Genomic DNA, 27,220 nt, shown 5'->3' on the forward strand with positions numbered 1-27,220 from the left:
TATTTTTTATAAAAAAAAGCCAAAGAAAATTTATTGAAGAGGGTACAGGAAAATATTGCAAAACGAGCAGAACAGTCGTTATCACCCCAGAACATAAAAATTAACAAGAAGGGAAATCAATTTTTTCAAGAAACTTTTTTAAATAATCGATGAACAGAGGAGGGATTTGCTTGCAAGTGTAAAAAATATCAGTTGTTCCAGTACAGAAAAAGTGAGTTAAAAGTTGGTTAAGATTGATGCTAGTTTTTTTCTCTTCTTCATTAATTATTTTTCCTATTTTTTCACTCCGAGGAGGAATTTTCACCGGCGAAGTTTCTAAACCATTGGATGACTTTCGTACTTTTTCACCAGTGAACTAAAGAAAAGAATCGAAAGATTAAGGCTACCACCACGGGAAAAAGCTCTTACCTAATTCCTGGTAGATTCAAAATGTTTCCCAAAACCGGGATTCTTCTGATAAACGAAATTGCAACCGGCAAGAATCCAGAAAAGAGCACGAAAAAGCCATAGAACTCAACGCACATTCCAATAAATGGCCAGCCGATGAGGACCAAAAAGATTCCAAAGAAAAATGCAGCTGATCCTTTCATCTTGGACATATTATGTGGCTGCCAGAAGAAATTGAGAGTCCGACCGAGTCCAATCAGGAGACAGAGGCCGGAAAGAAACTTGGAAAAAGGTCGAAAGAAAATTCATTTTTTTCTTCAGTATTAGCATTACTAATACTGTATTACGCCTTTAATTGAGCGTAGACGCTCTCTATTTTGCGACCCTTAGCATAACATTTCCAAGTCCGAGCAAAACTCTGTCGAGAAAGAGAAACAGACCCATCACCAAAAAGGCCCATCTTGAAAAAGAAAATTAATCCTTTTTCTCTCAAAAATTTACCTACCCAAAGATAACAAGGCCGAGGCCAATTTTCTGCAAATCTGTCAACTCAAACATGTTCCTTTCTTTATTTTCCTGAAGAAAAAAGGTGTTAGAGAAATATTTCTTTATTTTCAAGAATGTTTAATCAAGGCACAGTACGTTTTTTCGAGCGATAGAAGTATTTGTTCTGAACAGAAGTAAAACAATCGTTTTTGAACTTAAATAATTAAAGAGGCATTTTTCGTTTTTGAACTTAGAAGAAATGTTTTTTTCGAAGAAAAGGTCCCGTTTTAGCGGAGAATAGCGATAGTATTCATCGTGGAAAGGGTTTTATTGCGGTTTTGTAGCTCGTGCGTCACTTGGCTCTAGAAAAAAAAGGTTGGAATCGATGGGAGGGCAAAAAACGGGCTTACTTGTATCCATATGACAGTTTCTAACAGGACACCGTTTGGGTTAAATTCACGCGCGAGTTTTTTGGTCAGATATTTGTTGAGGTAGGTGTTCACATTATCAGAAAGGCCACTGCAGTTGAAGGACACTCGGGGCGCTTCTAGGGACGGATATTGATTTGGCAGCTCTAGGTGGATCAAAAGCTCGAATTCACCATCTTCACATTTTACTAACAACTTGATTGAAAATGATTAAAGAGAGGAAAGAGCTTACTTGGAGATTCTAGCTCTAAATGAAGCCCACTGGAGTTTCCGTTTTCGTCAGACAAAGATTCTCTCAGGCTGCAGATATCTATCGAAATTGTTGAAAAAGTAATCACGAAAAAAAACCCTACCGATAGGACTTGGGTTCAAATAGCAAATCTTAAAATGCGGCAGATAGGATTCAATATCTCGAATTTCCTCCACTTGCGACTGCGTATCGTTCAGTCCCAACGCTGCATCGAAATTGAAGTGATCTGCGTGCCCAAATTGCGAGAACGATCTCTCCATCTCTGAACGTAAAAATTGCTGATCTCTTCTTTTAGAAAAAAAGAGGCAACTGGGCAGACTTCAAATTTACAAATTGGATCAAACTCAAGCTCAGTGGGGTAACCCCTCTTTGAGTAATTGATCCTGATTCTGAAGAAAGTCAGAGTACGATTGTTCTAAATCCTGGTCTTTGTGTCTGTGCAGCTCCTTATTGTCCTCGGCAAATTCTCTCGCGCTCCTGAAGAGGTCAAGTAAGAACTCTGAGAAAAGACTGAAAGAGAGATTTGACTTACGCAGGCCCTTTTAAAGCAACAATGACGAGCAGCAGCCAAACATAGAGCCACACGAGCACATCTTGTGCATATAGATTCACTTCTTCATGTCGTCTGACATTCTCAACGAGCTCCGTCAAGACGTAACGTCGTAGCGAGCGTTCAGAATATTGATTTATCCACGTATAATGAGCCCAGATTGCCGAGCGGTATTTGTCCAGTTCTGAGCGGTATGCAATGTCGTCAACGTAATAGTTACTGTATAAATTCGTCATTTCTTCGAGCGTAGCTTCACGACCGGTGGAAACTTTGAATTCTGAAGAAGAATTTTGGAGTTTGTGTCTTTTCATTAAAGGGCTTTCAGACCCTGACTCAGGTTTTTTGCAAAGGTTACCGAGCCTAAAACGGTACCTAGTTGAAAACGTAAGAGACCATCTTCATCCAGCTTTCTCAAATAAAAATCATTCCTTTCCAACTCCTTCTGATAAAGATAATTGGCGCCGTAGAAGCTCCCAACAAAAGACGCAGCAAAGCCAAATCGTCGATGCTCGCGATAAAGCCCCTTGAAAGGGTAGAACTTTCTCAGCTGATAAGCAGCGATTGTGAGGCAAGAAGGGATGATGATCGTTTTCAGCGTTTCGTCAATCTTTCTTGAGACGACGAAGTCCAGTTCGTCTGGCCGAAGAGCTGGGATTTGACAGGAATCAGCGTCGGGGAGTTTTATGAACTTTTCAGCGCGTTCTTTTGATTCTGCTTTTTTAGTTTCGAACCACTTTTTAATCTCTTCCATTCTAAAATCCTCAAACTCATTTTCATTCTCAATGTGAATCTACAGATACATTCGAGCAATTAGTTAAAATCAGTTCCATCATATCACCAGAAGTCATCCTTTATCTGCGATTTCAGTTCCCGCCGAACAGCCGTGTACTTCGACGTTTCTCCCTTTTTCAAAAGCCTGGCTCGCTCGCGCTTTTTCTCCAGCGAAATTTGCTTCTTCACACGATTCTTGATCTCCGCCGGGCTGCAAGATGTTGTCGACAGTGACGACATCTTTGACATTGCATCCGCGATTTCTAAAATAAGAAAGGAATCTTCTTTTCTTTTTTTGGAACTCACGGAAAGCATTTTGCTCAATTTCTGGCAAATCTCCAACTGCATCATTTTCTTCCTCCTCTTCTTCGTTGTTATTGTTTTGCTGAGCTTGGGCGGCTCTATTTCTAGCAATGATAGCTTCTGCCTGAGCTCGTTGCTCCTCGTTTAATTCTTCTTCGATCATTTCTGGCGCTTCTTCTTCTTCCTGACCGTTTTCTGCATTTTCCGCTGCACTTTGAAGCCAGTTGTCAAAACGAGAAGTGGTCTTTCAGGTTTCAAAAAGGTCGATTTTGAGGTATTTTTCTAGCATTTTCCAGCTTTTCGGACAATTTGAAACTTTCCTGTTGTTGCTGCTGCTGCGGCTGTTCTTCTCGATCTATGGGCTTTATCTTATCTTCTTTATTTTGGCTACTTTCTTCACCTTCTTCTTGATCACTTTCTGATTCCTCTGGTTCATCTTCGCCCTCTTTGAGTGGTCTAAATTCTCTTTCGAACGCCTCAATTTCCTGTTCAATTTGCTTTGAGAAGCCCGAGGCTGCTAATTCAATATCCAAGTTGTGACGTCTTTCGATATCTGAGAACTTCGGCGTCCGTTCTATCGAAGTAAAATCGAACTTTCGCTTGAAAAAATCAACGACGCCCTTTTCAAGAGTTTCAAAAATGATCGATTTCATTTGTCAGATTTCAATATTTTTCTGATGAAAAAACTCGTTCCTGGACGTCTCTGTCAAAATAGTATTCCGCATTCTTATGATTAGTCGAAACCATCTGCGGGAAATCAATGAGCGTAATATCTCCTTCTTCAGTAATGAGCAAGTTGAACTCGTTCAAATCGCCGTGGATGAGGCCATGTCGAGCAAGACGGACGATAAGCGCCATCAACTGATCATAGACCTTCGTCGGCTCGTCGATTTCTTCGATTTGGCACAAGGGGTAGCCAGTGCACAGCTCCATTATCACTACGTGGCGGTTGCAGTCGATGGCTTCCGGGACGGGGAATTTTCGATCGTAAAGCGCTAGAATCGAAATTTTATTTCCTGGCATTGATCTGCGAATAAGTAAAAGAAATTTCGAGGAAAAGTTTCTAGAACACAATTGTTTACTATTTAAGATTATTTTTTTAGTTTTAGTTGTAGTTGTGGAGAAAAGAAAAACGATAATTATAGTAAACAATTTGTTCTAGAAACGCCTATTATTAAATTTGATTTTTGGCCAATCAGAATCAAAAATGGAAACAAAGAAGCCAATAAGAATTGAAAAATACCTTTCATAAAAGCATATTCTTTGATAGCAGCTAGCCGAGAGAGATACAGCCAGCTAGCAGTTCTTCTTTTGCCGTGGTAATCTCGTTTGTTTTTGATATTTCGGAAGGAGGTTCGACCCAGGCGAGCGAGCTTCATCGCCATTTGACGGTCGTCTTCATCAGAGCAGACGTACACATCAGATTCTTTTCCGACGCCGATCATGTTTCCAACCGAGTAGACTGTTCCCTTCGAAGACAATGCTACAAATTTCCGAATTCAAGTCAGAAATACTCTTTGATAAGATTTACCTTTGAGCGCTAGATAATCGTAGCCCATTACAGTCAATCTAAAGCCAGTAACAGGCCCTTTTCTTTCCGAGGCAATCAACTTCCAGCGGATAAGATCTCTGGTTAGCTTGTGAACACCTCCATGCTTCAAGTTTGAAATGGAGCAAATGATGTCTGCGGGAACGATTTCGTGGTTTTTCATTCCCATCTCGACGGCAGTCACCACTCGGAAGTGCTCTGAGGTGATGTACCGGAGCAGGGAGACGTCCAACTTCTTGACCATCTTCCACTTTGCTCAATTCTGAAAGCTGCCTTTTATATTTCGTTTCTGCATGCAAACTGGAACGCATGAAATCAAGGAAGAGAACTCTGGTGAAATATGGTATATTTTTATTTTAATTGCCAAAAGAAAGCTGCTTCCAAAGAAAAACTTTCTTATCGACTTTCATGAGCTCAAATAACTTTCTGGTTATGTTCTGGTTTAATTCAGTCTAGGCAGGACATTTAGCTAAAGAGAGATCGCTGTCAGTACACGATTATACGACGGCAGGTGGTGAAGGGTAGAATTTTTCTTAATTTTTTTTTTTGATGATGAATGGACGGCTTTTGGCTTCTTTTTGGTCAGGCGGGAAAGAAAGGGGGAGAAAATTTTTTGTGGAGTTAACTGATTTCGTAGGAGCGGGCGGCCAGAGAGATCATCATTCTCATCGGGATCGGGAGCGCGAGTCTCGCTTGTTGCTCTTGGATCGCGAGCGGGATCGATCTCGGGACTTCTCGCGGGACTTGTTGTCTCGCGATCGGGAGCGGTCTCGGGAACGGTCCCGGGAGCCGCGTTCCCGACGGCCGGATCGAGAGCGCGATCGGGAACGACGTCGTGGAGATCGAGATCGGCTAAAAGAGAGTGATTATATAGGAAGATTAAGAGCTTGCGTACCTTCTGGATCGACCTCGAGAGTCACTTCGAGATCTTCCTCGTCGGCCACTTCCGCCAGAGTCACCCCATTCTTCTCGAACCTAAAAAAGACTCTTCAAAGAACTGTCTGGCTCGTGAAATCTACCTTGAAGACGAGCTTGACCTCGCGTCCGTTGAAGTCTCGGCCGTCGAGCTCTTCAACAGCTCGTCGTGCATCATCCTCTCGCTCGTAGCAAACCACTCCTCGGTTTCGTCCGAGGTCGCCTTAATTCAAGGATCAATCCTTTTTCGAAAATATGGGAAAATATTTACTACCGTGGGCGTCCCCATAAGTCACTTCTCCAGCCTTTCGCATGAAGTCTTTGAGATCCTGCCAGCTGAATAAAAGAAATGTTAGAAACGAAGAATCGAGGAAGAAAAAGGGATTTTACAAAAGTGATATTAGTCCCTTGAACACACATAAATACAAAGTCGAGATTTTTTATCAACTTGGGGCCTTACCACGCGTTTTCTTGCGCACAGGGGACTCTGTTTTTGGATTGTTTGTGTTTTCAAACATCAGTCAACTTTTGAGAATTGGGGACAGTTGGTAGTTCTAGTGATCGAGAAAGAGAGATCGTAGAGAAGGTGGTTTTGGACTACTTCTATCGAGTGTGTTTTGAATTTTGCGTCTCCGAGTGTTTTTGAGTTTGCCTCCCTCCCCTCGAGGATTGTGTCTTTTTACGATCAGGGATTTGAGGGATGAGATTGGTCCGTCCGAAAAAATCACATCTGTAAAATGCAAAAACGCGTTGTCTGCCAGACAGTCGTCAAACCGGAACATTTGCGAATTGCGCGGATTGATTCATCAAATCAATGATTTGGTTGCTCACTCGAGAATGAGTTCGGGCATCTTGGATCTGGAGGGCTTGGTTCTCAAGCTCTTACCTGCATCGCGAGCTCAAGTTATCGACTTCCACCGTCCAGCGGGTCTTTTCAGGGGCTCCGTACTTCTTGTAGGCGGGCTTGGAGTAGAAGGTTTCTCGTCGATCGTAGCCCTGAAAGACTGTAGGAAGAGTTAGGAGATGGTAAGGGGTACCCGAGCGGGTGATCGGCTTCGAGAGCGTCCTCGTCCTCCGTAGGGCGATCGAGAACGATGGCGACGGCGTCCAGGAGAGACAGATCTCGAGTAGGAGCGGTATCTGACGCGCCCAGTGCGCTGGAAGTCTCGGTACTTGTCCTTGCAGCCCTTGGACATTTCGAGACGGACGCGCGAGCCGTTCAACTTTTGGTCGTCCAAGTCTTTCACAGCGTCGGTGGCATCCCGCTCGTCTTCGAACTCGATGAAAGCTACAATCATCGAAATGATAAAGCCCTTTTCACTTGCTCTTACCGTATTTGGTCTTGATGGAAATGTCGACAATCTTTCCATAGCCTTTGAAGAAGTCATCGATGTCTCGGGATCGGACTCGCTCGGGGAGACCTCCCATCCAAACGGAATAGCCGTATTTGCCCATTCTACAAAGCAAGGAGGATGAATTTAATAATATTATCTTGAGCTGAAAATTTTAATTATAAAAAATATTTTTATCATCTTTATGAGTTTCAATAACGGTTATGTCTTCTTATTTCATATTTAGTTTCTCAAAGAAGAGCCAAAATCGGTCAAAATTCTGGCCAGAAAGTCTTTCACCTAAAAATCGGTGGCTTGGAAACTGAGGCAGCTCTGCGTCGCGCGATCTGATTGGGTGGATTCGAGCTGAGTCAGATTTACTCCGCGCGCCTACGGTCTTTCCTTCGCGTAAATTCAGGATCAAGCCACTGTTCTCCAGGGCTACAGGTGGCGGCAGAGAGGATTTGTCAAGGAAGGAAGATTTCGTAGAGAAGGAAAAGGGAAGATTTATTTGAAAAAGAAAGAAGATGGATCCGAGATTTCAAGGAATATGGAAGTTGGCGGTCGAGTCGATGACAGAAGATCCGACTACGGAGACGGATTTGAGCTCCAGATCTGCCGAGGTACGCTCATTCTTTCGGATAATAACCGGGCAGCTTTGCAAGTTTCTAATAATATCTCTAGGAGTTAAAATGGCTGAAAGAAGTTATGGACAAAATCGGCAAGGACCAAACAAGTGACGTCGACCTGATGCTTGAAGCTTTGAAAGACGCCAAAGCGGGGACGGAAATTGCTGATAACCTTCATGCCGCAGCGGAGTTTTGTGAAGACATCGACTTCGCAGAAGTGGCGGTAAATAATGGACAAGCAATTGGAGTCGCGCTGAAGTACATTCCCTTCAAGGACGGAGAAATACGCGCGGCAGCGGCGAGGTTGCTAGCTGCCATCAGCCAGAACAACGAGAAGGTGCAAGAGAAGACGGTCACGTGCTTGAGCTTGTTGCTCAAAATTGCTTCGGAAGAGAAAGAGGCCGGAGCGTTGCGATTTCAGCTTTCTGCAATTTCTGTAAGTCGCTTTTTCGGTAATTTGATGATGATTTATGTTTATTTAGTCGACTGCCCGGTACAACAGAAAGTCGATAAAGCAGTTCTTCGATTTGAACGGAATCAAACTCTTGGAACAAGTACTGACTGACTTTTCAAGTGACAACAAAGTGCTTTCCCGAGCAATTTTCATGGCGACCTGTTTCTACCAACAGTGCGATATTGTGCTGGAAGAAGAGGCTGGAAAGACTGTAGATGATGGAATAAAGAAAGAAGAAATCAAAGAATTGTACACAAAACACTCCATTTTTGACAAAGCTGCTCAATTTGTGAAATCGAATGACTGTAATCTCTCTGAAAACGCTTCAAACTTGCTCAAGCTCAAATGACAATAGATACACTGATAAAATGAAACTAAATCAAGTAAAACTGAATCATATGCAATGACAAATCGAAATAATCAAATGAAACTGGTTCATAATAATCAAAATGTTTGTTGAACTAACCGTTAAAAGATTAGTAAATAAATAAAATATGAAGTGAATAAAGGAACATCGTTCGATAAACAAACTTCCTCAGACTGGTTTCGTAAAAAATGCCGAGCGCCGCAGCAAAGAAGAAGGCCGAGCGCAAGAAGCAGCTTGAGAAGGAGCGAATGGCCAAGAAGCTCGGCAAGAAGGAAAACGACGAGGAAGAAGAGGCCGAAACCCAAGAGGAAGAGAAGGTCTGCCCGGTTGGGAAAGTGACAGAGAAAGTGGGAGAGCTGAATGCGAGAGGCACATCTGGTGTTTTGTCCAGTCCGGCGCTCTCGGCTGATATTCATATTCACAATTTTACCATGTCCTTCCACGGGAAAGTATGCTACCTCCTTCTTCCCCTTTTCATCATCTTTTTTAGGTTTTGTGCCAAGACACAAACTTCGAACTCAACAATGGAAACCGATACGGTCTTCTGGGAGCCAACGGCTGCGGAAAAACGACCCTGATGAAAGCCCTGGCCGAGCAGGATATTCCTCTTCAGAAACATATTGATATCTTCTACCTAAGTCGGGAAATGGAAGCGTCGGATAAGACACCACTCGAGTGTGTCCAAGAAGTCGATGAAGAACGAACGCGGTTGGAAGAGGAAGTTGAATGGATGATGACGGAGGATCCTGAGAATCCACGTCTCAATCAGGTATGGAATTGAGAAGGTGTGACGGCCTAACTGTTTAGATTTACGACCGTCTGGACGAACTCGATGTCGACAAAGCTGAAGCCAAAGCAGCGCGCATCTTGACCGGTCTGGGCTTCACCGCGCAAATGCAAAAGAAAAAGCTCTCAGATTTCTCTGGTGGTTGGAGAATGCGTGTCTCGCTCGCTCGAGCGCTCTTCCTCAAGCCGTACTTGATGTTGCTGGATGAACCGACGAATCACTTGGATTTGAACGCCTGCGTTTGGCTCGAGCAAGAACTCAAAACTTACAAAAACATTTTGGTACTGATCTCGCACTCGCAGGATTTCCTCAACAACGTCTGCTCCAATATCATTTACATGACCCAGTCGAGGATATTGTACGTACTTTTCCATCCCTCATCTTTGTTTTCAAGTCCCTTTTAGGCAGTTCAGCGGCAACTACGACACTTTCATCCAAACACTGACCGAGCAGCAAGAAAACCAAATGAAGAAATACTCGAAAGAACAAACCGACATCGCGAAGATGAAAGAATACGTCGCTCGCTTCGGTCACGGTTCTCGAAAACTCGCCAAACAGGGAAAGTCCAAAGAAAAATTGCTGAACAAGCGGCTGGCCGAAGGGCTCACTGAAGCTGTTTACAGAGAGAAGACCGTTTCCTTCAAGTTCAATAATGTCTCCTCGCTGCCGAGTCCGGTCATGATGGTGCAGGGCGTGTCCTTTAGGTATAATGAAACGACGCCTTGGATTTATGATAACTTGGAGTTCGGAATGGATTTGGATACGAGAGTCGCTCTTGTAGGACCTAATGGTGCTGGTAAATCTACTCTTCTCAAGGTAAAACATCGCCAACGCCATAAAACTAATCATCAATCAGCTTATATCCGGAGAACTCCTCCCCACAGACGGAATGATTCGGCGACACAGTCACTTGAAAATCGCTAGATATCATCAGCATCTTGCCGATCAGCTCGACTTGTCTGCTTCTCCTCTTGAATACATGATGGCCCGTAAGTTTTCTTCTATGTTCTCATCTCTCATATCTATTCCCTAAAGAGTATCCCGAGATGAAGGACATCGAACAGACGCGAAAGATAGTTGGTAGATATGGAATCACTGGTAAACAACAAACGACGCCTATTGGATGTTTGTCGGATGGACAAAGAGTGAGAGAGCTTCTTTGTGATTCAGTCTTGATGATGATAAATTCTAGTGTCGAGTCGCTCTCGCCTGGCTGGCGTGGCAAAACGGCCATTTCCTCCTCCTCGACGAACCTACAAACCACTTGGATATCGAAACCATCGACGCCCTTGCGGACGCGATTAAAGCTTTCAACGGAGGCATGGTCTTGGTTTCTCACGATTTCAGACTGATCAATCAGGTCGCCGAAGAAATCTGGGAGTGCCGAGACGGAGATATTCACAAATGGCAGGGAGACATTATCGAGTACAAAGAGCATCTGATCGCGCACATGGGAGACGAAAGCGTCAATATGGCTCAATCGGCCGATAATCGAGTCAGGGCGAAAGCTAAAACCGCTGCTCCAGCTCCTGCTCCAGGTTAGAAAAAGATACAAAATCCCCTCTAAGCCTCTAATTTTCAGCTCCGAAGCCAACAACTTCGATCAAAATCGGCTTCGCTCCTCCCGCTAAAACCGCCGCTCCAGCTCCTGCAGCAGCTTCAAATGGTGCCGCAAAGCCAACCGGCGGCTACGTCCCACCTCATATGCGAAACAGACAGCAAGCTCCTCCCAGTAAAGCATCAGAAAGTGACGATTGGTTCGGAGACGATTAGGTTCTAAGGAAATTCCCTTTTTGAGAATTACTAGTTAACAAATTATTTAAATCTTCTTTTTACTCACTGCTCCTATGCTCCTTCGTCAGTTTATCTAACAAGAACCAACTGTAACTGTTACATAACTATCGTGTCCAATCATGGCTTCATTTTTCTTTCCCAATCATGTTGAATTTCAAGTTAGTCCCGTCTTTTCAAGGTAGATTCAGTCAAAAGTCGCAAAAAGGAGCACCAATCAAAAATCAACAAAAAATAACTAAACCTACGTTGAATAGAAAGATCGTGGGCGCTTGTTTAATCCTTGGGAAATGCCGATTTTGAATGCCTGTACATCTCTAGAATAAATTAATTAATTTCACCACTAAACGAAAAAAAATTGAAGACTTGAGTCTCTGAAGAGCTCTTTCTTACTCCCCGCATGTGTAATTGTTAAAAAGAAGCAAGCTAGAATCCCTTCCATATCCTTAATTTATTTGTTAAAAAAGCTGCTCCGTCGAGCTCCGAAAAATCCCAATTTCTTGAGCTGATGTGAATCGAACGCCATGTCCGAAAGTTTCCGAAAAGTTTTCCGTTAAAGTCGAGAGCGCGAATTAAAGATAGTACCTCTCTGAAATCATGTGTTCTATAGAATGAAAAGGACCCCTGTGCAGATCAAAATAAATGGAGCTTGTGGAACATTGACGTTTGAATCTGCGACGGCTCCGGTTCGAGCTCACATTCGCAGAATCATTCATCCCTTTTCTAAAGTCGCGTTGCAAGGAGTAGTTGCAGGAGAAGCAAGTAAGAAATCATTACATTCGCAATTTCCACTGTTCGAATTCTAGTTGAGTACGAGCTTGGATATCCACACCCGGAAATCATACCTTACGGACCAGAATCAGCCGTATTCGATTCATTTCTTCAAAAAATCAATATTGGCGATATCGCTTGCATAGAAATAAACGACAAACAATTCAAGGTAATTCAGCCTTTTTTGTGAATGAATTTATTTGCTGGATACAACTACTGGCTGTGAGAAAGTACCGTTATCTGTTGGCAGTAGCTCTTTTGAACTGGGGACAGTATAGTTGTGAGAAAGATATAGAAAAATATGAATATATGAAAATAAATATTGGAATGTGCTATTCAGAATATTTGTAGAAATTCAAATTCAAAAGCCATGCTTTCGTTTGCGAGAGTTTGATTTTCTTCGATTTTCTCGCTCTCGTTCTTGCTGCAGTTCGCGCTGACGACCTCGACGAACCGCGACTAAAGTTATCTATCAAATTTGAAAGTTTAGCTTGTTGATTACGTTCTAGTTCGGCGACGCATTCGTGAAGACGTCGCAAAAGCTCTACGCCATTCGCGGGTGTCCAGCGGAGAGGGAGATAAGCCCGGATATCGCTGAGCATATCTCGTTGGTCTTGGATCATTGATTGGAGTTGGCGGTTCGTTTCTTCGAATTCTTCGATTAGGTACTTTTTGTTTGTTCTCAAAGGTTTGATAAAACATCACTAATGACATTAGTCTAATGTAAATAACCACTGTTCGATATTTAATTTTGATCGTTGGGAACTATGCCCGCGGTACAAAAATGGGAATATTTCCATCGGAGTCAAGTGGTCGTACTCGTGAGTTGACAGCTCCACCGCATTTTTTGCTCCCTTCTTTTGGGGGACAGTGCTAGAAATAATGATTAGTGGGGGAATAGCAAGGAGGGGCAGTTAGTAACTACTAGTTACTTTTGAAAGTGAAAATAGCTGCTGCTGCCAGAAGCTGTTCAGATATTCGATGTAGGCGTAGATTGGAGTGAGTTCATTTTGGAAGTGGATGAACATCGTGTAGACTTCCAACTTTGGCATGTCCAATCGTTGGCTTGGAGTGAAGCTTCTACATTTTTCGTTGAAATTTTTAACAAAACAATCCAGTACCGTAATTCTCGAGGAACGGGAACGCTCAAGGCATAGCGTCCAAAAAGTCGAGCAAATGGTCCTCTTCGGTCTCGTCGTGGAACGGCGATGTGATAATACCAATTATCCTCGATATGATCAGTTGCGCCGTAAGTTGGTTCTTCCCCGTACATGTAGAAGTAGTCTGAATATCGGCCGCTTGGTGGTCGGGGAATTCGCTGGTTGACTGGGACTTGGGTCATGTCGACTTCTCTGGGTGGACGGGGCTGGACAATGTGTGAGAGATTGGGAACTGGGCGCTAGAAAAGATGATAAGGAAATTCCAAGATTTCAATTTTGAAATCAAGAAAGAGTATGATCTTACCATTGAAATCGGCCGTTCCTGGCCCAGATGGGGTTGTTGCGGCGCATGAGGAGTTCTCCGAGTATCAGTTCGTACTCGTTTCTCAACAGTGGTCTCTTCATCATTTTGTCCAAGCTCTTTGTTATCTCTTTTACGGCCCTTATCGCCCATTATCACTGATTTCTTGTGAAGAGTGAGAAAAAACCAAGTTTACCATCTCACAATAACCGGTCTTCTAGAGAAGGTCTAACATCCTTCTCAAATTCAATACTCAACAACATCTTGTCCTTAGGTCAGTCTTGCAGACATCATCCACAGCATTCCAATCAAAGAGTACGCCGACGATGACAAAATTGCTCAAGCAACGACTCTTCGCGAAATCGGAAACGGATTTTATAAAGAAAAAAAGTTTGTTGAAGCAAAACAAGCGTACAAAAACTCTCTTTACTGGAGGAAAGGAGTGATCAATTTTCAAATTAAAACGAATTATCCAGGACTCTTTTTTGATCATTGAAAAGCGGAATAACTGGATTTAAGACGGAGGAACTACAAAGAAAGAAGACTGAAATGGCTGGGAAAATCATCTCTAATTTGTCGGCAATACATGCTTTCGAAAAGAATTGGCCGACGACAGTTACATGTTGCAATCAAGTCATAAAGATGAGCAAGGAAATGCCGAATGTAACCATCGTCAAAAATATTAACACGGTTCATCTCAGACTTGCCGAAGCGCAAGAAAGGCTGAATAACTTTGACTTGTCAAATCAAGCCATCGGTAAATTGAATCGCCAAACTTCAAATTCTAACTCAGTTTGCTCAGATTTGATCAAGGAGCCAAGCCCGGCGGAGGAAAAACGAATTAAAACAATTCAAGATCGTATCGCTGCAAAAACGAAGAAAAACGATGAGGTGATGTCGAAGAGACTGAAAAATCTTTTCGGCTAGAGAAAGTCGAGAAAGCCCACAAGTTGTTTTCGTCTCTGTATCAATTTCAACAAGGATAAACCGAGAGAATCAACAATTTTCTAACAGAAAAACTTTTAGAATGAACTCACCAAATGCGAGATTGCCAATAAACGAAAACACGATTCGCTCGCTCCAAGCCCAGCTCAGTCTTTTAGAGCGTTCTCTAGGAAGAGATCCCCAGACATCCGCTCCAGATTTATCACAGACATTGCCAGCTCCGATAGCTCGCTACAGCGATACAGCCAGTTCCGGCAAGCTCTCCCGCCTAGGTACGTCCCTTCAGGAGCTCTTCCATCTCTAGACGAGTTTTAGACGAATTGACAAACAAGTTGAAAGAAAAGCTCGACCAGATAGAGCAGCCTATCAATAGAAGCCCAAACGCATACATGGAAAGCAACGCCCGTTTTAATTACACCTTTCCGTCTCAGGGGCGACTGGACTTCGATGCTTATGAAATGAAAGAAGAGGAATCGTCAGAAATGAAGGATAAAATAGCTGCTATAGAAGGAATGAAGGCGCTGGAAAGACTTGAAGCGAGGAAAAAACGTAGCGATATTCAACGAAAAATGGATGAGACCCGAAAAGAGCTCGAATTTCTCAAGGTAAAATCTGATAAAACTGCTAAGAAAGATGACATTCATTTTAGAAAGAAGAGGAGCGACTGGAAATCGAGCAAATCAAGGCGCTTTCCATGAAGAGAATGCCTTACAGAGAGATGAATTCAGTCAATGTAGAAGTCGGAAGTCCAGATAACGATGGCGAAATCGATAACTCGGATTCTGAGCATCATACTTACACAGTCTGCCGCGACGACGAAAACCAGTTGGCGGAGAGAATCAGTTCTTTGGAACGAGTCATTGTCAAAGGTACTATTTTTTGTAAAAACCGTTTCTAAACCCCCTTTTTTCAGTGTTGGCGGAAAATGAAGATAATAAAAACCAAATCGCAGAACTAAAATCGATTGTTGCGAAGAAATCAGCAGTCCAAAACGCCCCGCCAGCGAGCAGCGGCAAGATCTTTTCCTCGACTCCTCATAAGAACCAGAAACAGGCCAAGGGAGGAAATCTAAGCCGAACAGCTCGGGAAACTCTTCATCGCGTGGAAAATCTCTTCAAAACTCAACCAGAGTCTACTGCATTCTTCGCCACGACGATGGCGCTTCTTTCTGTAGCTAAAACTCCGAACATTCAGGTAAGCGCTCGATGCTAGAATCTTTCTAATGCGTGCTAAGAAAAAGATCAAAGAAGTGATCCAAAGCGAAATCGATGGAACTGGAAGCGAGATTGAAATCTCTGACGGAGAAGTCAGCGAAATAGATCGAGAACAGCGACTTGCAGATCTCTACGAAAAACAACTCCCCGATTATGTTGAATCTCTACTTGAACCCTTGATCACCAGCCTAGTTCAAAAAGTAAGACTTCCTCAAACATTCGAATCCATTAAAATTTTCAAGGATGAAGCTTTAACTCATGCCGACGTGAAAGACTTCGTCGACAAGTTTTCCTTGAACGCTGGAGTGCTCTCACTTCCAGCGCGGCAACGAGACTCGTTCAAGGGCCAGCTTCTTCTTCATTTGAGCAGTTTTATTGGAAACACTAAAATTCAACGGTAACAGTGAGCGCGAGTCGGTACTTTGGAACAATCTTTAAGGGCGACGCTGGAAAATGATTTGGTGAAGTTTTTAGCCACTCTTGTTGATAAAATCCGATCAGAGAAGAAAATGTAAGCAATTACTATCTTGAATATGAGCCCAGCTAATTCAATCTTCAATTCAGAGATGCAGATGGAGACAATGCGCCAGTAACTCAAAACATAAAGACGGGCGCTAAGATTCAGTTTACAGATGCAGAGCTTCAGGTACGAAGACTTAATTACCTTCAACTTTTCTAACAACTCATTAGGCCCTAACATCTTATGGAAGCGGCGAGGATGACTCCGCTGAAGATTTCGATGAAGTCGACATTATCGAAGAAACAGAAGCCTCTTTTGTTGCCGGTCTTGGCGAAGAAAACTAACCCTTCGTATTTCAGTTCTACTTTATATAACACAACCAAATTAGAGGTCACCTTCACTTTCACTGCCTCAACAAAAATATTTTTTTCACAATAAATTCTTATTTTATTAAAAATCCGAGAATCAATTTTGATTTTAAATTGATCTAATGCTTTATTTATTTCACTATAACTCGACATTTTTCGGTATTGATGAATTCTACAAGTAACGGATTGAATTTTCGGAAATTTCAAAATACGCAGTGGCTATTCAATATCAAGAGATAAATTTACAAATTCCATTCTTCAGCATTCAGGAAAGTCTTTCTTACAGTCGAACTGTGCACGCGCCAGTTCTGTGGTTTGTCCATCCAGCGTCGCATTCACACGTGACTCCGAATCGCGTCGCAACGCAGGAGCCGTTCTGACACCCGCCTGGTAGTCCACAGAAGTTGTTTGAACCAGTCTGATAATGGGTCAATTAGTGGACTCCTCGTTAATTGATTTCACACTTCTCCCTTTTGACGGGAAAAGTTCGTCGTCCTTAAGTTCTTTTGATCCCTTCCTGTTCTACTTCTGGATTAGAAATTGGCACCGCTCGACTATCATCGCTCATGTTTGGACCCATGATCGAGCTCAAATCCTCGTCCATGGAAGAATAGCCTGGAAGGGAGGAATCATCGAATTCTTCTTCCATATTGTCCATTGGATCGTAAGAGGGGAAGGCATTCTCGCTCGAATCATCGTAATCCGGTCGGAACTGATCTGGGTTGAAGGAATTGTCTTCAGAGTCGTCTGAAGACGAGTCTGAAGAAGAGGAGGAAGATCCAGTGGAGTTTTCAGCATCAGAATCCCGAACCGTCGCGCAGCTCAAATCCTTGAAAAAATACAGTAACGCTGAATTGAAAAGAGAATTCTTCTGTGTTACCTTGGCGATTGAGTTGTCACAAGCAAAGCATTGCTTCTCCGTTCCCCAATAACCACCCTTGCCCTCGCAGCAGCATTGATTAAATGTGACGCCCCACTCTGAATTGTTAAAATTGAAACACACGAGTCAATTGATTTAGGAGCTTCATCCCCCGATTCGAAATCATTTGACAACAACTGATCAATGCAGAATTGCTTGCTTTTTTTGCGCGACCTCGTTTTTACTTCCTCCGCGTCAAATATTGCCGCTTAGCAGCAAAACGATTGCCCTCCGAGTTCCTCTTTGATAGTTGAGGAACTCTGACGCCCCCTGCGAGGGCGCCGTGAGCTGAAATAAGGAGGTTGCCCAAGAGAGAAGAGAGAGCTCCCACGGTGAAGTCCTCAAGGCGCTGCAGGAAGCCACTTTATTTTTTTCAGAAGAGGAGACTGTATAACTCTATCAGAGACAGACAGAAGAAAATTAAGAGATGGGTAGCTCTAAGAAATCTATTCGCTGTGCGATAAGCTTTTTAAAAGGTCTGTTTTATAGAGAAAAAATTGATTAGTAAAATGTTTGCTTAGGGCTGATAACAATATGCAGTTTTATCAGCTTGATTTCCGGCTCTTTGCTGCTTGGAATCGGAGTTTACTTGCTAATGATGATTGCTCAGTTCAAGGAAGAGTTTTTGACGTTCGTCAATGACCAAGTTTTGCCGTTTACGTTAATAGGAGTTGGAATTTATATTGCGATTACGGCGACTACAGGTAGTTTTTCCTCGAATTCCAATTCATGCCGATTTCTAGGGCTTTGTCTTGCTTGTAATGTCCGGAAAGCGGTCGTGTACTGCCACAGTATTCTATCAGTAATCGCGTTTACTATTTTGGTTTCCGGGGGAGTACTTTTGCTGACCTTTGAGGTAAATTTACGTTTTATGACTCTTTTCTCTACGCATTTTCAGAATTTGGTCGCGGAAGAACTTTCGAATGGGCTTATTCGCCAGATGACAAACTACAGCCAATTCACTTCCGAACCCGAGTTAATAGGTACCCTTGTAGTTTTTTAAATGATTCCTTACGAGGTGATAACAACTGGGACTCAGATGGGTTCTGAATTTGAATTCTTGATTTCGTTTTTTTTTTGAAAATTGAAAATTTGGAGGGAAACTAAAAGGACAAATGCTGTGAATACTCCTGTGATTCATAAACAAGTTCTTCAAGTGAAATTCAAATTCATAGCCCCTCTCACCGGATGAATAGTAAACCTTGTAAAGCGCCACTTGACCTCAATAAAAATATTTTTACTACGGTATTTTTAGACGAAATCCAAGTGACACTTGGGTGCTGCGGATCAGCTGGCGCTGGTGACTGGTTAAAGTACGGCGCGCAAAATCCACCTGATTCATGCTGCTCCCAGGGACACAACTGTTGGACTCACTCGAAGCTTCAACACTTGCGAGTCCAAGATGGATGTGTGGATAAATGTAAGCTTGCAGGATTTAGAGTCTCTCCAATCATTCAGTGCTCGGAGTCAAAAATGAAGAAGTCGAGAACAGTCTTATCGGCACTCCTTACGACAATCTCAATTACTTGATCATTGGGATATTATCATTTGCATGCCTGGAAATACTTGCAGCAATACTTTCCTGCTGCGTTGGGCTCAAAGTTCACCAACTTAGACATTTCTCTTATCATTCCGGGAAGAACTAACTATCCGTCTTTGCAACCTCTACCTCCTCTATCAAAGTTTTACCTCACTGTACATATGAAAAAGCCTACCTAATAAACAATAATAATTAATTGTACCTGTCGCAAAAAGATTGTCACATCCAACATCTGTGTCGCCACGATCACTGTAGCACTTTGCTGGCTTGTTGAAGTCGACAGTTTCTTGCTTGTTCTGGACCAGGGCGCGGTAAGGATTTCCAGCGATTGACTTTTGACAGCGGCCGTCAATCTCCGTCTCTCCCTAGAAAGAGATGCCTCCTGATTGTTGAAGAAAGCTTTACCTCGGGACAAATGCAAATATATCCGCCATCAGTATCCGTGCACTGTCCTCCTTTGCATCGAGAGAAACACTCGTTGAAATCGACACAGCTCTCTTAACGAACATTACGATTATCCTGACTTCACCATCCTTTACTTGTTCGATGGTCCCAGTAATATCCGGGCTTTTCGCATCCGCACTTGTATCCAGCTGGCCCATTGTCGAAGCACTTTCCACCTGGGCACAGTTTTTCGTCGCCGAAGATGAGGCACTCGTCGATTTCATTTCGATTTGCGGTGAATCCCTTTCCGTATTTGCACTAAATTTCATATTGTTATCTTTGATGAAGTTCATATTCTTACCTTTTTGAGATAATCAGAAGTTGATTGATCCGGGCAGGGTCTTCCTTCCCAAGAAATGGGAGTTACAGTTCCAGCGCAGCAGCACTCATCCTGTGAGACATCGTCGAAGTCTCCTTGCACCGTTTTGCATGTTCCGTAGTCAATAGAGAACTTATCACTAATAAAAATTAACAATTTTTCAACGGGAAATGCATACTTAGAGCTAACGATGTAATCAGAAAGCGACGACGAGTCATCACTGAAAGAGCACAGTTCTTCATACTCGTTTGTTCCTTCTTGGGGACAAGCCGAGCACATGATTTCTCCAGTTTCTTGCATAAAATGAGTTCCATGTCCACAGCAGCATCTCGAAAACGTGAATGCGCCCAAGCTCTGGTGGTCCTGACATTCTCCTCGGTAGCACTTGAATTTGAAAGTTTTCCTTTGAAATCAAGGAAGAAAGTTATCATACCTGGCCCCATTCGGAATATGGAGTGATCTCGAAGTTCTCGACGCAGCGTTTGACTTCGTAAAAGTAGCCTGATGGGCAAACACATCTAAAAGACAAATGAAAAAATTGAATCCAATATTTTCGCCTACTCATAGCCATAATCAGATTCTGGGTCATTTTTGCACTGAGCTTCGCCACAAACTCGATGCTTTCCAAGTGCTTCTTCCAAAATCTTGCACTTATCTTCCTCGAAGATTCTTGTACATGTCGGGCCATTTTCAGTGTTCATCGTTTCATAGCCGTCGTAGCAATTGCAAGTATACAGTGGTTCTGTATTCGTGCACATTCCAAAGTCACATGGGTTACTTCCTTCACACTCGTCGATGTCGTCTTTGCAGTCGTCTCCTTGGTATCCCATTGGACAATCGAATTCGTAGATAAAGTCTTCAGCAGGTCCGAGAGAGCTTATCGAAGACGAAGAGTTCCAAGCTCTCAAATTATTTTCACTCGAGTCGACTGCGATTCCGGAGTCAACGCCACTGTAGCTGGAAACGAGAGAGCCACTTGAACTGGAGCTTGAGCCAGAATAATTTGGACCATAACTTGAGACAGAGTTTGAAGATGAGTAATTAGGATTTTCATATGGGTTTTGGATATCTTCGATTTGGTCAGCTTTTACAGAAGTTGTCGTGGTTGAGGTTGTAGTTGTAGTTTGGGGCTGAGGAGTTGTTGTAGTGGTAGTCGTGGTCGTCGTTGTTGTCGTTGTCGTTGTTGTTGTGGTCGTAGTTGTAGTGATTCTGGTCGTTCTCCTCGTCGCTGGTCTCCTCGTAGGTCGTTCGGTTGGCTCTGCAACTTGATTATAAACAGGGACGCACGATCCGCTACTACAGTCAATGTGGACAGCTTCGCCAGGATTAACAGAAATCGACTGCGAGCTTGATCGATCTGGAATGAAATCTCCACGGTTAGTTGCATCGAACTGTTCGTATTCGATGACACAGTCATCTCCCTGGCAATCAAACTCGATATCCTCTGGGACAGCATGAACATCTCCGCAGCCAGCTTCGAAACAGTCTTCCGATGGCGCGTGAGGATTTGGCTGAGGAATAGAGGGGTAACGGTCGGTTTTAGCAGGAGCAGGTCGGCATTCTCCGATTTCATCTCGCTCGAATCCTGGTCTCGCGCATGGACTGTTGTCGACTACAGCTTCGATTTCGATTCCGACTGCGCTTTCGGGAGATCCGCAGTCACCACCATTGCAGGATATTTCTGGCTTTGAACCGTCAGGTTCGCCTTGGCTTCCAATTCGAGCTGGATAGGACTCAGGTGAATTGTCAAATGGTCGATTCGGTTGTCTAGCTTCATTTGTCTTTTCAGGAGCGATGACAGCTTCTGGCTCTCCACAGTCGGCCGTGATGCAATCGACTGATGGAGCAGCGCGATCTGGTTGACCTTGATGGGATGGTCTTGGTCGTGGTCGTTTCGGAGCATTATTGTTGCAGTCTTGGCCATCGGCGCAAGGAACGAAATCAACAACTGCTTCTATAGAAATTCCAGCTTCTTCTTCTGGTGAACCACAATCAAGGCCGTTGCAACCGGAAATCGGCACGTCCTTATTTGCTTCGGGCTCATAGGTTCCACTTGATCCGCCATTTCCGCCGCTGTTATATTGGTTCTTTGGTCGAGTTTCCATCAGATGGGTTATTCAACTTTATTTTTAATTGATTTTCAAGAATAATTCTTGCTACGATTTTGTGCAAAAATAACCCAAGTCATAAGTTCCCTGAATTTCATCTTCTGGAACTCCACAGTCATCACAAGGTTGTTCTGGTCTTTCTGTTAGCTCTTCTCGCTCAACAGGAGCAGCTTTCGTTGTTGGTCGTCTTGTTGGTCGAGTTCTTCGTCTCCTTGTTGTTGTAGTTGTAGTTGTTGTTGAAGTTGTTGTTGTAGTTGTAGTGGTAGTCGTGGTTGTTGTTGGTGGTCTTGTCGTTCTTGGTTTTTGGCAACCACCGCATCTTCGAGAGCAGGTGGATACTTTACTGCACGGTCTCTGAGGCCTGTTTCTGGTAATCGTCACTGGAGGTAGAGTCGTGACCTTGCTTGGCGCAGGGCGTTGGGTTCGACTACAAGGCGAATTTGCTCGAGCACCACATCGAGAGAGCTGTTGTTTTGCCGCGCGTTGACATGGGCTTTCGCTTTGGATAAAAAATGATAAAATGATTTTGAGGTTATTCGAGATTAAATTTATCCGTAGCTTGCTGGAGCGGGCTGGGTGAGCTCGTCTCGCTCAACTTGAGCGTCTTTTGCATAAGGGCATGAAGGTCGCTTTCGTCCGGAAGCTTCTGGATTGAAAACTCGACATGCGGGTTGCCCCTGGCCTCCACACGTTTTGCGTTCCATGCATGCTGGCTTCCCTGGCTGGTTACAGGGCCCCCTGTTGATAACAGTTTGAACTCGGAAGTTGTGATTTGGGCCTTTGGATTCCCAGTTCAGAGGTTTCGAGTTGCTGTTTGCGGTGACCGAAAAAGACATTTTATTCTCGGTGTATGGCTTGGAACTGGTCGGCTTCTGGACGGAAGTGACAACACGCACGTGACTGCCAGTATTAGTTTTTGGATTGTAGTCGGGAGTCTGGTACTCGTCGGTGGAGCTGATTGAGTTGCTTGATGTGCTGTCGGGGCTGACAGTATCGATAACTGGTTGAACGTAGCTAGAGCTTTCAGACCCAGAGCTAGAGGAAACCTCTGTCGTGCACTGACCGTCTTTACACGTGGTCTTGGTATTCCTTCCATTTCCATCATTGAAGGCGAAATATGTAGCACTGTGAACATAATGTCCCCGTTTTGCTGGACATTCACTCTCATCACAAGGCTCCTGTTTTGGTCCATAAGCGTCACCTAGCGCAGAGCAGCAGCACATTTTCTTGGTCCATTTTCGACCGGGCGACACTTTTTGCAATTTTCCATTGCTTTCCTGAATGGAAATTTTTGAAAGGACTTTTTAGGGAAAATAGATGAATTTGAACTTTTGGAAAAGAAGATAATCTAAATGAAATAAATTAATAGTTTGTGGTGTATGAGCATTTGACGGTGGTGTTGAGCGGTATTTTTTAGCCACATCCGGAGCGACAGCCGCCAGAATTGCGATGAGTTGCTTGCCCGAGCCAGGCGTTTGCGTTGTTTAGGAGGTTTTTTCCAGTGTTGTAGACTTGGTTGTAGAAGTCTTGGGTTGACCCTTGCGGATTGCGCCGGACTAACGGAGCCGGTTGAAAAGCGGGTCGATAGTTGTTACTTCCAACACGTTCTCTAGATCTGTAGCTAGAGCCAGGCCGTCTGAATGAACTAGAATATCTTCGATGCTCATTTCTTTGGACTTTACCTGTTCTCAGAATACGTTGATCCCGAGGAACCCCAAGACTCCCAGTTCGTCCATGATCTTTCACCATAAAATGGCGCCTCGTCAGGTTCTGCTGTTTTTTGTTGACCTGGTCTCAAGTATTCCATCGACGGATTTAGCTTTTGGTACTGCTGATTTCGCTGATTTCGATTACTATCGCTGCTTCCGTAGTCAGACGCGCCATACAAGTTGTTGTCGTAGTCTTAGACAGGGATCAACTCTTGGACAAGCAAAGAAGTTAATTTCTACAAATAGGATTGTTTAAATAGAAAGAGACTGATTCATGAGTTGGCGATCCCAAGACTATAACGTCGACAAAAGTCGAGTACTGATCATCCTCCTCGCCAAAGTCATAGGTCAAATCTGGTCGAACAGCATCAGCCACGTAAGAAGGCGAGTTTTCATCATATCTCTGGTCACCAACAACACCACCGCCAGCTCCTGGGCACACAATTTGACCACCTACCCTGTAGCAATCGCTTGTCGACGGCTTCGGAGAAGAAGACGAAGAGGACGACGACGAGGAGGGTCCTCGGAGGATTCTGCAGCTGTTGCCAACTTGAGTGTATCTCTGGGGACATTTCGCTCTTCGTTCCTTTTTTATGAAGTCACATTGTAAAACTTCTACTTTCCTTTTAGCGATCATATTTCTCCGTGAACAAGATACGTGAGAATTTTACGGCGCGCTACTTTTCTAAGCGAAAATTGCACAACGATAACGATTTTTTAATTTCAACCTAGAGATGGACTCCTTTCCTGTTGTGGCGAGTTGCTTGGCGGTCGCTGGTTACAGTGCGTGCAATCCGAGCCCCAAGCCTTGCCGACCTGAAAGACCGCTTCAGTAAAAAGCCGACAAAAGCGAGCAAAGAAAGTGCTACATATGTGGCCTCTTTTAGCATATGCTAGAAGTTCGCCAGTGCTCATATAACGAGTCTCTTTAGTAGCATCATTAGCGGCTGATTGTAATGAGCCTGCTCGGGGGTGATAATGAGAAGCGGAAGTTGAAAGCATTCTGAACGGATGGACGCCGTCGTGTCCATCTTTTGCCTGGCGCTGCAGAATTACGGCGCTGACCCCGAGCGCGCACAGGTTAAGCGCGATTACTCCACTTGGTTTATCAGGAATGATAACAAAACAAAGACAGCTTCGATCAAGAAGCATTTCGGTACACGTACCCCCCTCGGCCACGTACCCTATGTCCGCGTTTAATAACTTATTTATATATCTGACCGTAGCGCAGCACTGCTCGTAAGTCACGAGATTTTTGCCCGCGACGGGTCGCCCGCACTGTTCGTCAGTCGTCAGCAGCGTCTCGTAGCAAAGGCCGACCTCCTCGCGAATCACCCTTGCTTTGGGCCGAACGTACTGAACGGCCCAGTTAATCACAACCGATCATTTATTAAATCCTTAATCTCGAGCAAGCAGCTTTCATGCAATTACTGTAACATTCTTTGAGTCTCTTACGTTCGTGCTTGGCCTCGATGGATAAGAAGGTCTCGACGGGCGGGATGGCGCTTGATTTCGAGCAGGATTCGAACTGACAGAAGCGTAAGCTTGGAATGTCGCTTGATTTGGAGCCGTGTTGCTTGATCCTCCGCGGGAAGAGCTTGACCAACTGACGGCGGTGTTGGGTGACCCAGAGTAAGAAAACCGCATCGAAGGAGAGGAGAACGATGAGCCTAAATAATGAAGTACGATTTCCGACTATAGGTCTTATACCAGTATGAGTCGGCATCAATTTCATGGTACAACCACCACTCCTGCCAGATGCCCATCCTCGGCAGCAGTTCCCTCCGCAGTTGTTGACTTGAGAACGGCTAAAAGAGTGTTACAAAATTGCAATTTTAAAAGGTCTTTGGTTTTTTTCTTAGTTTTGCTTAGGTAAACAAGCTTTTATGAGTCTCGGATCTTCCTTAGTAAAAGTTCCTTGGAAGTCTCACTTTGATGATGCAACATAACAAGAATGTGGTCTCATCAAGGCTGACCAGTAGCGGGTAAATAGCTCGTTGGGTGGCGTTCGCGCTTTAGAAGGCGCAATCATTTGTGGACTAGAACTCCCTAGATAATTAGCAGGATGCCATTGCCGTCACAAATGAGCCTAAGACGAGCTATTTTCGAAAACAATTTTCCCTTCCTCTCAACCCTCCGTTTCTTAGCCCATTTATGGCGATTGGCGCAGAAAAAAAAAGAAGAAGTTCGAGGATGAAAGATGAGCCGAGCAATTCGTCAGAGCGTCCACTTCAGTTGGACAAGGAAGACGAGGAGGTGCTATAATGTGTTACCTGTGATGACTTGGCTGATTATTGCCGCCCCAGCTACTTGTTTGAAAGGACCTGATGGAGGTTTTAACGGCTCGAGTGTCACTAGAATTGTTTTCGGCTGAACTTTGCTCTAGCGGCCGAGCAATTTGCCACCGAACTTGATCAACTTTAGAACTGCGCAATTTGAATTTAAAATATGGACGAAGTTTAATACCATCTTACAACTTTGTTTTTGCTCGAAAGGATGATTTTTAATCAACGTAATCAAATAACGGTTCACAAGCGCGCTGGACACTTGACCAAAGAATTTCTTGAAGAAATTTAGACAACACTAGAATGTTCAATTCCAGCGAGAGTTTCATATAAATAAACATCAACAAGTTGCGTTCGACGAAACTAAAGTTCGTTGAAACGATCAAAGTTACCCTAGAAACGCGGCAACCTGTGTAAAAACCTGAGTCAGGTTTTTACACAGGTTGCCGAGTCCAGGTTCAAAATGGGCCATTTTCTCGGTTTTTTTTCAAAGAAAAATTACCAGAAAAACATGTTGAAAAACCTCTTCCTGGAGTAGTAAACAGCATTGACAACTCCAAGGGATAAACTCAGCGCCCTGAGGAGCTTCATCTTCTCCCAAGTTTGAAAGTTGAAAAGAAAAGTGGTTCTTCTTGACCCTCTCTCTTGCTGAAAAAGAACTGCACCCGCTGCTGGATCTAGATCAAATTCAGGCGGCCGCTGCGAGGACACTTTAGTAAACAGACTTCTGCAAACAACAAACAGGCATCAACAATGATCAAAACTAGTTAGTTCAGGCACGTGCCCAAGAAGATTTTGATCATGTAACCGTGCCAAAGGTCAAATTCACGGATTACATGGGAACATGCCGTTTATTCTCTTCTAAGTCTTTTACTTACAGTTCACAAGTTCTCTGGAAAAAAAGGAAGAAATTGAACTTTTGTCAAAATGTGCTGAATTCGTCCTCTAGCGCGGGGTAATTGGAAGATCCAACAAAAAGTAAAACTTGGCTCAGACCGGCTAGTTATCCTTTCTTCAAAAAATTCACAATCATCAGGAACCTTCTTCAAAACGCCCATCAATCTTTTCCTATTGCCCGCCGATCCAGACTCGATTATATAAAATCAATCAAATCTACATATAAAAAGGTTCAAGAATTAGATCTCCATAGGGGGCAATTCTGGGCTCGACAACCTGCGTAGAAAACGTGAATCAGGGTTTGAAAAAGCTAAAATGAAAAGCCGCTGCGCGGCTTTTAAAAAAACGAAGCCGCAGAGCGGCTTTGCTAATATTACAATTTCAGTATATCAAAAATTCTAGCGAAGCCGCTTTGCGGCTTCTTTTTTAAAAAAGCCGCTGTGCGGCTTTTTATTTCAGATCTTTCAGAGAAAAAAGAGCTGTAAATTGGACTGATTGGGCGTGACTGTTTTAGAAGTACAGTTTTGTGAAATTTTTTTTGTTATAATTCAAATATTTGTTATGTGGGAAAAATTTGAAAAAAGGGTTTTTAGAGCGCTAAGTTTCTCATAATTACCTTTCAGTACGTGTCGATTATTCGGGCTAAGTATGCGACCTCGGAGAGAGGGTTGGCCAGCATTGATAATCATGTGATGTCACGTGGAAACTCTCTCTTTCCGGAAGTAAGTCCTTCTATCAGAAAAACTAGAATAATTATTTAAAGAATTTTCCTTCTAATGTTT

The 27,220-nt window shown here is 43.5% G+C and overlaps 13 protein-coding genes across 16 annotated transcripts; 5 read left to right on the forward strand and 8 right to left on the reverse strand.

Moving 5' to 3' along the window:
- LOC145696396 (vesicle transport protein GOT1B-like) lies at positions 1–22,821 on the reverse strand. 3 transcript variants are annotated; one of them, XM_081773424.1, is made up of 5 exons: positions 22,815–22,821; positions 893–942; positions 778–847; positions 409–668; positions 1–355 (listed from the first exon to the last, which is right to left on the reverse strand). In XM_081773424.1, the coding sequence occupies exons 1-5, from the start codon at positions 22,815–22,817 to the stop codon at positions 316–318; spliced, it is 423 nt and encodes a 140-aa protein (XP_081629550.1). In that variant the 5' UTR covers positions 22,818–22,821; the 3' UTR covers positions 1–315. The 3 variants fall into 3 exon arrangements, with proteins under 3 accessions (XP_081629550.1, XP_081629551.1, XP_081629549.1); XM_081773425.1 differs by lacking the exon at positions 22,815–22,821 and having other exon boundaries at positions 1–315; positions 893–983; XM_081773423.1 differs by lacking the exon at positions 22,815–22,821 and having other exon boundaries at positions 893–983.
- LOC145696393 (uncharacterized) lies at positions 991–1,842 on the reverse strand. The gene is made up of 4 exons (XM_081773420.1): positions 1,655–1,842; positions 1,534–1,611; positions 1,284–1,489; positions 991–1,235 (listed from the first exon to the last, which is right to left on the reverse strand). The coding sequence occupies exons 1-4, from the start codon at positions 1,809–1,811 to the stop codon at positions 1,161–1,163; spliced, it is 516 nt and encodes a 171-aa protein (XP_081629546.1). The 5' UTR covers positions 1,812–1,842; the 3' UTR covers positions 991–1,160.
- On the reverse strand, positions 1,846–2,852 carry LOC145696398 (uncharacterized). The gene is made up of 3 exons (XM_081773426.1): positions 2,474–2,852; positions 2,084–2,378; positions 1,846–2,028 (listed from the first exon to the last, which is right to left on the reverse strand). Exons 1-3 carry the CDS (start codon positions 2,850–2,852, stop codon positions 1,902–1,904), a joined length of 801 nt encoding a protein of 266 aa, XP_081629552.1. The 3' UTR covers positions 1,846–1,901.
- On the reverse strand, positions 2,884–21,457 carry LOC145700605 (uncharacterized). Its single transcript, XM_081777900.1, has 7 exons — positions 21,448–21,457; positions 4,707–4,997; positions 4,419–4,658; positions 3,863–4,170; positions 3,463–3,795; positions 3,179–3,419; positions 2,884–3,135 (listed from the first exon to the last, which is right to left on the reverse strand). Exons 2-7 carry the CDS (start codon positions 4,966–4,968, stop codon positions 2,936–2,938), a joined length of 1,584 nt encoding a protein of 527 aa, XP_081634026.1. The 5' UTR covers positions 4,969–4,997; positions 21,448–21,457; the 3' UTR covers positions 2,884–2,935.
- Positions 5,246–7,125, reverse strand: LOC145696389 (serine/arginine-rich splicing factor 5-like). Of its 2 annotated transcripts, none has more exons than XM_081773415.1 (7): positions 6,971–7,125; positions 6,677–6,927; positions 6,526–6,635; positions 5,914–5,975; positions 5,744–5,862; positions 5,620–5,699; positions 5,246–5,576 (listed from the first exon to the last, which is right to left on the reverse strand). In XM_081773415.1, exons 1-7 carry the CDS (start codon positions 7,092–7,094, stop codon positions 5,390–5,392), a joined length of 933 nt encoding a protein of 310 aa, XP_081629541.1. In that variant the 5' UTR covers positions 7,095–7,125; the 3' UTR covers positions 5,246–5,389. The 2 variants fall into 2 exon arrangements, with proteins under 2 accessions (XP_081629541.1, XP_081629540.1); XM_081773414.1 differs by having other exon boundaries at positions 5,911–5,975.
- LOC145696390 (uncharacterized) lies at positions 7,371–8,550 on the forward strand. Its single transcript, XM_081773416.1, has 3 exons — positions 7,371–7,593; positions 7,655–8,035; positions 8,082–8,550. The coding sequence occupies exons 1-3, from the start codon at positions 7,498–7,500 to the stop codon at positions 8,400–8,402; spliced, it is 798 nt and encodes a 265-aa protein (XP_081629542.1). The 5' UTR covers positions 7,371–7,497; the 3' UTR covers positions 8,403–8,550.
- Positions 8,595–11,575, forward strand: LOC145696385 (ATP-binding cassette sub-family F member 2-like). The gene is made up of 8 exons (XM_081773410.1): positions 8,595–8,869; positions 8,911–9,189; positions 9,228–9,565; positions 9,612–10,023; positions 10,064–10,196; positions 10,243–10,352; positions 10,400–10,745; positions 10,790–11,575. Exons 1-8 carry the CDS (start codon positions 8,609–8,611, stop codon positions 10,978–10,980), a joined length of 2,070 nt encoding a protein of 689 aa, XP_081629536.1. The 5' UTR covers positions 8,595–8,608; the 3' UTR covers positions 10,981–11,575.
- On the forward strand, positions 11,610–14,209 carry LOC145696392 (uncharacterized). Its single transcript, XM_081773419.1, has 4 exons — positions 11,610–11,760; positions 11,805–11,938; positions 13,750–13,987; positions 14,033–14,209. The coding sequence occupies exons 1-4, from the start codon at positions 11,610–11,612 to the stop codon at positions 14,155–14,157; spliced, it is 648 nt and encodes a 215-aa protein (XP_081629545.1). The 3' UTR covers positions 14,158–14,209.
- LOC145696388 (uncharacterized) lies at positions 11,960–13,387 on the reverse strand. Its single transcript, XM_081773413.1, has 6 exons — positions 13,234–13,387; positions 12,891–13,168; positions 12,702–12,849; positions 12,541–12,642; positions 12,272–12,437; positions 11,960–12,228 (listed from the first exon to the last, which is right to left on the reverse strand). Exons 1-6 carry the CDS (start codon positions 13,381–13,383, stop codon positions 12,131–12,133), a joined length of 942 nt encoding a protein of 313 aa, XP_081629539.1. The 5' UTR covers positions 13,384–13,387; the 3' UTR covers positions 11,960–12,130.
- LOC145696386 (uncharacterized) lies at positions 14,232–16,306 on the forward strand. The gene is made up of 9 exons (XM_081773411.1): positions 14,232–14,447; positions 14,491–14,780; positions 14,825–15,044; positions 15,089–15,369; positions 15,410–15,589; positions 15,632–15,786; positions 15,829–15,900; positions 15,954–16,035; positions 16,080–16,306. The coding sequence occupies exons 1-9, from the start codon at positions 14,258–14,260 to the stop codon at positions 16,191–16,193; spliced, it is 1,584 nt and encodes a 527-aa protein (XP_081629537.1). The 5' UTR covers positions 14,232–14,257; the 3' UTR covers positions 16,194–16,306.
- Positions 16,260–21,544, reverse strand: LOC145700606 (uncharacterized). The gene is made up of 9 exons (XM_081777901.1): positions 20,001–21,544; positions 19,873–19,957; positions 19,618–19,823; positions 19,422–19,578; positions 19,216–19,378; positions 19,082–19,173; positions 18,879–19,041; positions 17,098–17,195; positions 16,260–17,046 (listed from the first exon to the last, which is right to left on the reverse strand). Exons 1-9 carry the CDS (start codon positions 21,542–21,544, stop codon positions 16,714–16,716), a joined length of 2,841 nt encoding a protein of 946 aa, XP_081634027.1. The 3' UTR covers positions 16,260–16,713.
- On the forward strand, positions 17,455–18,850 carry LOC145696391 (tetraspanin-6-like). The gene is made up of 6 exons (XM_081773418.1): positions 17,455–17,612; positions 17,658–17,840; positions 17,880–17,992; positions 18,035–18,119; positions 18,392–18,556; positions 18,595–18,850. Exons 1-6 carry the CDS (start codon positions 17,564–17,566, stop codon positions 18,780–18,782), a joined length of 783 nt encoding a protein of 260 aa, XP_081629544.1. The 5' UTR covers positions 17,455–17,563; the 3' UTR covers positions 18,783–18,850.
- Positions 22,822–22,858: 37 nt separating the features above from the next.
- Positions 22,859–26,204, reverse strand: LOC145697974 (uncharacterized). The gene is made up of 8 exons (XM_081775180.1): positions 26,080–26,204; positions 25,530–25,589; positions 24,967–25,064; positions 24,712–24,926; positions 23,985–24,072; positions 23,497–23,688; positions 23,230–23,449; positions 22,859–23,183 (listed from the first exon to the last, which is right to left on the reverse strand). Exons 1-8 carry the CDS (start codon positions 26,130–26,132, stop codon positions 22,961–22,963), a joined length of 1,149 nt encoding a protein of 382 aa, XP_081631306.1. The 5' UTR covers positions 26,133–26,204; the 3' UTR covers positions 22,859–22,960.
- Positions 26,205–27,220: the final 1,016 nt, after the last annotated feature.

Source organism: Oikopleura dioica, chromosome 2 (genome assembly GCF_907165135.1).
Source record: "Oikopleura dioica chromosome 2, OKI2018_I68_1.0, whole genome shotgun sequence".
In the NCBI taxonomy this organism is placed as follows: Eukaryota; Metazoa; Chordata; class Appendicularia; order Copelata; family Oikopleuridae; genus Oikopleura; species Oikopleura dioica.

Coding starts and splice junctions, on each gene's coding strand:
- LOC145696393 (XM_081773420.1), bottom strand. CDS start 1,811: ATGGAGAGATCGTTCTCGCAATTTGGGCACGCAGATCACTTCAATTTC. Junction 1,612..1,654: donor TTTGAACCCAAGTCCTATCG/GTAGGGTTTTTT, acceptor CAATTTCGATAG/ATATCTGCAGCCTGAGAGAA. Junction 1,236..1,283: donor AAACTGTCATATGGATACAA/GTAAGCCCGTTT, acceptor TTTTTTTTCTAG/AGCCAAGTGACGCACGAGCT.
- LOC145696398 (XM_081773426.1), bottom strand. CDS start 2,852: ATGGAAGAGATTAAAAAGTGGTTCGAAACTAAAAAAGCAGAATCAAAA. Junction 2,379..2,473: donor TCTCTTACGTTTTCAACTAG/GTACCGTTTTAG, acceptor ATTCTTCTTCAG/AATTCAAAGTTTCCACCGGT. Junction 2,029..2,083: donor GTTGCTTTAAAAGGGCCTGC/GTAAGTCAAATC, acceptor TGACCTCTTCAG/GAGCGCGAGAGAATTTGCCG.
- LOC145700605 (XM_081777900.1), bottom strand. CDS start 4,968: ATGGTCAAGAAGTTGGACGTCTCCCTGCTCCGGTACATCACCTCAGAG. Junction 4,171..4,418: donor AGAATATGCTTTTATGAAAG/GTATTTTTCAAT, acceptor TTTCGATTCTAG/CGCTTTACGATCGAAAATTC. Junction 3,420..3,462: donor TGTCCGAAAAGCTGGAAAAT/GCTAGAAAAATA, acceptor GAAACCTGAAAG/ACCACTTCTCGTTTTGACAA.
- LOC145696389 (XM_081773414.1), bottom strand. CDS start 7,094: ATGGGCAAATACGGCTATTCCGTTTGGATGGGAGGTCTCCCCGAGCGA. Junction 6,928..6,970: donor TTCCATCAAGACCAAATACG/GTAAGAGCAAGT, acceptor CGATGATTGTAG/CTTTCATCGAGTTCGAAGAC. Junction 5,863..5,910: donor TTATGGGGACGCCCACGGTA/GTAAATATTTTC, acceptor CCTTGAATTAAG/GCGACCTCGGACGAAACCGA.
- LOC145696390 (XM_081773416.1), top strand. CDS start 7,498: ATGGATCCGAGATTTCAAGGAATATGGAAGTTGGCGGTCGAGTCGATG. Junction 7,594..7,654: donor TGAGCTCCAGATCTGCCGAG/GTACGCTCATTC, acceptor TAATATCTCTAG/GAGTTAAAATGGCTGAAAGA. Junction 8,036..8,081: donor TTCAGCTTTCTGCAATTTCT/GTAAGTCGCTTT, acceptor ATGTTTATTTAG/TCGACTGCCCGGTACAACAG.
- LOC145696385 (XM_081773410.1), top strand. CDS start 8,609: ATGCCGAGCGCCGCAGCAAAGAAGAAGGCCGAGCGCAAGAAGCAGCTT. Junction 9,566..9,611: donor ATGACCCAGTCGAGGATATT/GTACGTACTTTT, acceptor AGTCCCTTTTAG/GCAGTTCAGCGGCAACTACG. Junction 10,353..10,399: donor GTTTGTCGGATGGACAAAGA/GTGAGAGAGCTT, acceptor GATAAATTCTAG/TGTCGAGTCGCTCTCGCCTG.
- LOC145696392 (XM_081773419.1), top strand. CDS start 11,610: ATGAAAAGGACCCCTGTGCAGATCAAAATAAATGGAGCTTGTGGAACA. Junction 11,761..11,804: donor AGTAGTTGCAGGAGAAGCAA/GTAAGAAATCAT, acceptor TTCGAATTCTAG/TTGAGTACGAGCTTGGATAT. Junction 11,939..13,749: donor TAAACGACAAACAATTCAAG/GTAATTCAGCCT, acceptor ACTGGATTTAAG/ACGGAGGAACTACAAAGAAA.
- LOC145696388 (XM_081773413.1), bottom strand. CDS start 13,383: ATGGGCGATAAGGGCCGTAAAAGAGATAACAAAGAGCTTGGACAAAAT. Junction 12,850..12,890: donor CCCGTTCCTCGAGAATTACG/GTACTGGATTGT, acceptor CGAAAAATGTAG/AAGCTTCACTCCAAGCCAAC. Junction 12,438..12,540: donor TTCCCATTTTTGTACCGCGG/GCATAGTTCCCA, acceptor ACAAACAAAAAG/TACCTAATCGAAGAATTCGA.
- LOC145696386 (XM_081773411.1), top strand. CDS start 14,258: ATGAACTCACCAAATGCGAGATTGCCAATAAACGAAAACACGATTCGC. Junction 14,781..14,824: donor AAGAGCTCGAATTTCTCAAG/GTAAAATCTGAT, acceptor CATTCATTTTAG/AAAGAAGAGGAGCGACTGGA. Junction 15,370..15,409: donor CTAAAACTCCGAACATTCAG/GTAAGCGCTCGA, acceptor ATGCGTGCTAAG/AAAAAGATCAAAGAAGTGAT.
- LOC145696391 (XM_081773418.1), top strand. CDS start 17,564: ATGGGTAGCTCTAAGAAATCTATTCGCTGTGCGATAAGCTTTTTAAAA. Junction 18,120..18,391: donor TTCCGAACCCGAGTTAATAG/GTACCCTTGTAG, acceptor CGGTATTTTTAG/ACGAAATCCAAGTGACACTT. Junction 18,557..18,594: donor AGATGGATGTGTGGATAAAT/GTAAGCTTGCAG, acceptor CCAATCATTCAG/TGCTCGGAGTCAAAAATGAA.
- LOC145700606 (XM_081777901.1), bottom strand. CDS start 21,544: ATGGAAACTCGACCAAAGAACCAATATAACAGCGGCGGAAATGGCGGA. Junction 17,196..18,878: donor TGACAATCTTTTTGCGACAG/GTACAATTAATT, acceptor TTAACAATTCAG/AGTGGGGCGTCACATTTAAT. Junction 17,047..17,097: donor GTGACAACTCAATCGCCAAG/GTAACACAGAAG, acceptor TATTTTTTCAAG/GATTTGAGCTGCGCGACGGT.
- LOC145696396 (XM_081773424.1), bottom strand. Junction 848..892: donor CTCGGCCTTGTTATCTTTGG/GTAGGTAAATTT, acceptor TTCTTTTTCAAG/ATGGGCCTTTTTGGTGATGG. Junction 356..408: donor TTGAATCTACCAGGAATTAG/GTAAGAGCTTTT, acceptor TCTTTTCTTTAG/TTCACTGGTGAAAAAGTACG.
- LOC145697974 (XM_081775180.1), bottom strand. CDS start 26,132: ATGAAGCTCCTCAGGGCGCTGAGTTTATCCCTTGGAGTTGTCAATGCT. Junction 25,590..26,079: donor GGAGTTGTCAATGCTGTTTA/CTACTCCAGGAA, acceptor AGCCGTTAAAAC/CTCCATCAGGTCCTTTCAAA. Junction 24,073..24,711: donor CATCGAGGCCAAGCACGAAC/GTAAGAGACTCA, acceptor GCGGTCTTTCAG/GTCGGCAAGGCTTGGGGCTC.